This window comes from Limulus polyphemus, unplaced genomic scaffold (assembly GCF_000517525.1).
Source record: "Limulus polyphemus unplaced genomic scaffold, Limulus_polyphemus-2.1.2 Scaffold234, whole genome shotgun sequence".
Lineage (NCBI taxonomy): Eukaryota > Metazoa > Arthropoda > Merostomata > Xiphosura > Limulidae > Limulus > Limulus polyphemus.
In genome coordinates this window covers 200,817-207,704 of record NW_013665844.1, presented here as the reverse complement: position 1 = coordinate 207,704, position 6,888 = coordinate 200,817, and the positions used below count along the sequence as shown (strand labels likewise).

General features: G+C 29.3%; 1 protein-coding gene across 1 annotated transcript in view; it reads right to left on the bottom strand.

The window, feature by feature from the left end:
- Positions 1–6,888, bottom strand: part of LOC106478623 (26S proteasome non-ATPase regulatory subunit 1) — a 34,684-nt gene that overhangs the window by 17,685 nt on the left and 10,111 nt on the right. Inside the window, exons 3-6 of the mRNA XM_022382247.1 lie at positions 4,259–4,322; positions 3,999–4,104; positions 3,499–3,704; positions 1,660–1,803 (exon numbers count right to left, since the gene is read on the bottom strand). Coding sequence (XP_022237955.1) covers positions 1,660–1,803; positions 3,499–3,704; positions 3,999–4,104; positions 4,259–4,322 — 520 coding nt within the window. The remainder of the gene's footprint in view (positions 1–1,659; positions 1,804–3,498; positions 3,705–3,998; positions 4,105–4,258; positions 4,323–6,888) is intronic.

The following is a 6,888-nucleotide window of genomic DNA, read 5'->3' as shown; positions in this document are numbered from 1 at the left end:
ATCGAAACCCGGTTTCTAGCATTGTAAGTCCGCAGACATACCGCTGTGCCACTGGGGGGCTAGTATTTATATAATTAGTTGTCTTGATGGTTCAAATTTAGTGTTATTTGATAGCTTTTATCCATTTCAGGACTTACAGTGTGTCATTGATATCCCATAATGTTCCTTCCTTCTTACAGTGGAAATACTTAACCAAATTGCACAACACTTAATACAAGCTTAAAATATAGTATATACCTTGGCCTAAAAGAAAATCATATAACTTGATTTACGTTTTCTATTGTGAAATTTTCAAAGTTTTGTTGTGAGACACTCTTTTGGATAAACAATTCATTTCAACTTAGAATTTCAGTTGTTTTATTGTTAATCAGTAAGTTCCATTTTATATGTCCAGTCATTTCCAACTTGATTGATTTTCATTAACATATATTCTTTAATATATTTTGCCAACTGAAGTAGTCACTTCCAGCTATAAGTCATAAAAAAACACAGCAAAAACTGACAAATGTTTATTGGTGACCTATAACCCGACCTTTTACAATAGCATAACCATTACCTTTGTCAAGCAAGGTAACAATATTTTGGTCAACGATATATAATATTTTCCATAAATAATAACTTTTCACTTATTCACATTCTTTAAATATGATAAACTTAGCAATAATATGCAATAAATACAGGTTTGAATCACTGAAACATTGTGTACTGTATTTGTTGAACCTAATTAAGTTAGCTTGATGTATTTGAAAAACAAATATAATCTAATAAAAAATATTTTTAGCAATGACAAGCATGTTTCAAGAAATTACAAAAACATTCCCAGATTTTTAGTTTGTTTCCAAGTCCTCTGAACTTCCCATTAGACTCACTTGTTCTTTTCTGAGAAACTCTGTCTAGTCACTTTCCCATAAAAACCATAAGGTACTGTACAAAACACTTTCTTTACATTGGTGTAAATAGTTTATAATCTGCTCTATTCCAATGAAAATTATTAAACACGACTAACATTTTATCCACATTTTTCTAATTCACCTTCGGTTTTCTACCAACATATTTTTTTTTAATAACACATGTGGTTACATTCAACCTTTAATTTATTACCTTTTTATAACAAAAATATCCCAGTAACGAAAACCAAACTAAAATTAGACCATTACAATACAGTACATTTTGATATATATTAACTCTGTTTTATTCATTTATAGAAGAGGGCTTTTCTTTGTTTCCATCTTCTATCATACATTGAGTTGAAAATCAGATTTTTCCATCTTGATTTGTTATCTTTTCACAGTACATAATAAATCCCAAATTATAAACCTTTAGATCAAAGTCAGCTACTTAACACTTACCTACAGTGCCATCTATCTGTCAGTCAGATTTTTTTTTCACAACTATTTACTAATTTTTATTTATTTTCCAAATTTGGTAAATAAAGATTTATCAAACCTCAAATTGCAACTTTTACTTTATTCTGTGGTGCCTTCCCAAGGGAATTTTAAATAATATACAGACTGTTACATTAATCATCATTCTGTGTTATAGTAAAAAAAAAAAATCATTGCACAATATTACAGCAATAGTAATGCCCTTAAAATTTTCAATGGTTGTAATCATTGCAGAAAACCAACAATTCATGACTGTGAAAAATAAGTGAAATACCTGACACATGTTGACATAATCTGGAGTTTCTAGATTTTTATACAGACGAACTAGAACTCTTAAAACTTCATTTCTAAAGTGCCGGTTCTGGATCAGTGACATGGTTACTCTAAAACTGTATGACAGCATTGCCTGCACATTATCCTGATAAAAATATAGTAATGAAAAAATCCTTTACAAAACAAATTTTTAAAAAACTATATTCATTATAACAACCCATTTTTAATCAAATAGAACATAAACTTGAACACTACATAGTCACAAAATGAAATACTAAAAGCTACTCCTGTTATACCCAGTAGTGTTTGCCCTTGGTCAATGAAACATTTCAGTTACTAGTAACACTGAATTGTTTTTATTTCTTAAAGACACATAAAAACAACAAATGTTAGGAATTATGACAAAATTGTAATGTTATAAATAAGGTTTGGCTTCATAAATATGAAGTACTATAATGTAAGTTATTGTTGAACAGATTGTATTAAGAAAAAAATATTTAATACTATTGATGTTTTTCAGCATTAATTTCCCATTTCTGAATAAATATGCTTACACCTGTCTTGGTCATTAAATTTATCCAGGAAATCTTAACATTGCCACAAATAATTCTAAATACTTGTCTTAGATTTGTAATTCATCAGTTGAATGAAATGTGAAATCTCGGTCTTCAAAAGCTTAATCTAATTTGGAAATTAAATTAGGAGAATTAAGTTAAGAAAAAAAAAAATCAATTATTTTGTGAAACTTTTATCATTTTCTTTATCTAACAGAGACAGAAAACATAAAATTTTTATTCTGTGCTTGTAGAAACTACAACTAAAAGCTGAAACAAAAAAACACTCAAATCTTTTAGTACAGCAAAATAAATCAAATTTATCAAAGTTTACTACATAGTGAAGAATGAGTATCTTCCATGTAGTATGAAGTTCAGGGAACAAACTGTTACAATTAGTTGAGGTCACAAATCAATCTTGAAAATTGGCTTAAATAGAACTACTCAGAAGGATTTAGGTGATTAGCTATAATAAATACTCTATGAAAATGATCCTTTTAATTTAAGATCAACTAAATTCCTTTTACCTCAGCAGTTACTTTGTACTTGCATCTTTGTTGTAGAGAACTAATCTTACTGAGTCAATCTGACCCAAAGTGTAAAACTGCTTTTTACTTTTAAAAATATAAATACCAAATTCTCAATAGTCTCTCTTTTTTTTACTTAATATAATAGCTGGAAGAGTCAAGTAAATAAAAATAGCAGTAAATTAACAAATAAAACTGACAAATCAAAATTTATCAATTGAAAGAGCTAGGCATCTCACTGTTCAGTTATTCATGGAGTTCGAATTTAGATTGCTCAAGTCTGAGGTTGTAAAATTGAGATTAGAAGTTATCAGCCTAGATACCATTTAAATTTTGTATTATTGCTCCATGTTTTGTTATAAGTATCTTAATGTAAATACAATTCCATTTTGACATATACAAAATATTTAACTCATCCAGCTTTGTTTTACCCCTAATGCAAGCTGAATGAAAGGTTTTAATATATAGGTTTCCTCCAGGAGTTAATAGAATGTGAAGCTTCTTTTGATGTCAAACAGATACACAGGTTTACCAAGTACAATTTTTTTATTTTACATTGGGTTTATTAATGACAGCTGAGTATATTTCTGAGTGAAGCACATAATACTCTCATTTACTGAAGTGTCTATACTAGACTGCAACAAGAATAGTTTGTGGAGAAGCAGTGCATAAGCTCAAAAGCATTAAATGCCTATCTAAAAACTACACATGCTATGTTGATCAAAAACCAATTCAAGTCTTAATTCTAAGCTTACTTACTGAACTTAGAATTGCTTTTTCAAAAATATCCATTCTCCTTGTTTCTAAAGCAATTCCTACAGCTTGTCTATACTGACCATCTTCAAAGCACCTCTGAAACATTCGGTTTACAATGGCTTCCAATCTGGGGTCAATTGGCTTTTGATCCTCAAGTTTACTAATAGTGTTGAAGATTCTCAGCTTTGTGTAATGATCAATGCATTTTGCTGTAACAGGATAGTACATGACAAAAAAAAATTAATAAATCTGTACAATATACAAGTTCTTCATCATAAAGACTCTCTAAATTGGAAGTCTCAATCTAGAAAACATCTGTGTGGAAACAAGAAATGTGCAAATATTTTCCTTTTTGTTCACCTAAAAATGCATGCTACGTATAACCTATTCACAAGGTTACAATCTTAAAGCAAAATAGTTAATTCTGGAAACCATGAATTTTTGAGCACAATAATATCAATATAAAGACCAAGTTAAATACTTTAAAAAGAAAAAAAACTTACAAATTATGGTCTCAACATACTCTGAAGAAACATTGACATCAAATAGATCTCCAGCTCCCAAGGCATATGTGAGAGAATCTTCAAAGGAGCCAAGATGGTAGTAAACCTGCATAACAAAAATAAATTAATAAGTGCAGCCTAATTCTAAATAAAATTAATTATTTATAATCATAGATTAATAAAAAAAATTCCATACACAATACTTCACTGAAATGTAAAGTATACAAAAATGTACCACAATAGATTCTGTACATTCATACCTTTGATGCAACAAGCGCAGCCAATTGTTTCTGGGCAAAACTTTGATCTTCATATAGTACTTCACTGTGAATAACAAAAATTAAAAGTTGAGTTTCCACAGCATAAAACAACTTGTTTATGAAAAGAAAAATAAGTTAAGTTTTATCAACCAGAAATTATAATACAACACTTATACAAAAACAAATGTATAAAAAAATGGAAGGTTATATTTTACGCACTTAAAATTTAGTAAGGTAATCCAATCCGTCTACCCATCACAAATTGTTAGATATTTATCTTTGCTAAACAAGGAGACACAGATGAGATGTAAGACTACTGATTACACTAATTTAATACCCTTATGTACTAGACAAACAATATCAAAAGTGTTGAGTCCAAAGTTCCACAACACCAATCACACAAAGAATAGTTGGCATGCATCAACAAGTTATAGATCTTCACATAATATATAAATATATATATATATATATGTTACTCCTGATTTAAAAGAAAAAAAAACACTTTCCAAATGCATTTGAGCTTTAAGTCATTTTGGATAGCTATTAAAAATATTCATATCCTCAACTGACTCAAGAATTCTAGCTCATGTTATAAGGCATTAACAGTTTGCAATAGAATAAAGATATATTTTCTCTACTTGTTCTGTCAGTTGTTTCAGAGAAAGTGTGACATAATAAACTTAGATTGCAGAAACCTGTGAAGACTTTAATCCTTGTTTAGAATATCAATTATTTTTTTAAGGAAAATGTGTGTTATTACAATTAAGAGCTTGAAACTTTTGGCCAAATGTTTTAACTGTGATAAAATGAAACAACAAGATTCTAAAACCTGTTTAACCCTTTTGCAATGAGTGTGTCATTGTCTTTAGCAATTTATTTTCAAAACTTTATTATTACTATATATCAATGAAATTGGCATCAAACGTTGCTTATATTTCAAATTTTAATACTATGTATGTTTTAATTTCTTAATTCAAAAGAAAATATAAGTCAAATAAAGTTAAATACTGATTTGTGTGTGTAACATAGCACCTCCTTAAGTCTTGTTGTTCAGTTTATATTTTTTTACACCTACCATATATATTTACAAGTGGTTACAAATTAGAAACATGAATTTTAGATACTGGCAAGCTAGAATATAAATTTAGAACCTCCCACCACTTTGATTTGCTGAGAAATCAATGTATCTAACAAATCAACTGGAGCAGTATCTCCTCCTACTCCATTCTTTCCAAACCTCTTGTTTAGTTCCACCTACTTTTCTTAAGGGTCTGTTTATAACCAATAGAAAGGACAAGTTGTGCTTTACGTGATTCTGACAGTTGTTTGTAAGGAGCTTGGATAAGAAAAAAATAATTTTGCCAATTGTTGAATGGAGATGACCAAGTTGTTGCTCTGAATGGAGATAAGAAAAACTTTTTAACACATATATACTTTATTTATAAACCCAAGCAAGTTACAGATGGTTTAGATATACTAGTAGAGTAATGTAATATATTTTTTTCTTTCTAAATTGTATATTTGAAGCCTACAAAAATTATATTTCTTCACCCTCCCCTCAAAAAAATAAACGAGGCTTAGCACTAAAGGCACAAGAGGGCAAAATATTTTTCTGTCACTGTAATTTCTCGTAAGTACTAGAAATCATTGTTTTTTCTATGTAATTTTCATTTATTGTTCATGTTTTAAGAAAAATGCCTAAATTTAAGCATTTATGAGTAAATATATATGTATATATGTAATGTATGGTAGCCGAAATATCTGTAATATAGTTAGAATTGGACTTTGTATTTGATTCTGTACCTTGACTCAACAACTCAAGGTGTTTCACAACTGCAAGAGGACTTCTAAAATACACTTTAGCTGCAAAAGTAAGAATGTTTTCCAAAGAAGACTAGACTTATAAGACTTGCAAAACTAAATGAGTGATAAGTAGTACCGAAACCAAAGTTTTTATTAGTTGACAAATAATTGCTGAAAAAGGAAATAGGATTTTGTAAGCATGTGCTCAAATAACATCTTTGTACACCTATGTCACTATCTTCCAAATACCCCAAAAGGATTACCAATATTCAAAGAATTGCAATTTTTATTGTATCGGCACCAAACCACATAATAAATGTTTTGACAGGTGCAATGTGCAGTGTTGTTACTCTCAAAAATTCTTGTTGTGAACACTGTAGGATACATACATAAGCCAATAAATTACACATTCTGTTGTCAGCATAAACATTTCCACTGATTCTAAGTACAGTGTGATTACTCTGATATTTCCAAGAAATATATATTTATATATATATAATCCAATACATTAGACATCCTGTTCTCAGAGTAGGAGTTGAGTCGACTATCTTTTCACACGTGCTTTGTTGCTTTCAGGAGTATCGTATTACAGTGGTGTCACATGAACAGTCTACTGACACAAGTGGCAATTTATTGGTTTATTTTCAGCGGGGTTCTACTTTAGTCGTTGACAGAAAAATAAATGTGAAATTTTTAGCAGTTCAACTTGTAAGAGAAGTACTTTGAAACTTTGTGACCAATAATGACAAAAAAAAAAAAGGCACAACTGCTTCATTTATTTCTAATTTTACAATTTGTCTTTTCAATATACTTTCGGGATTTGTCTA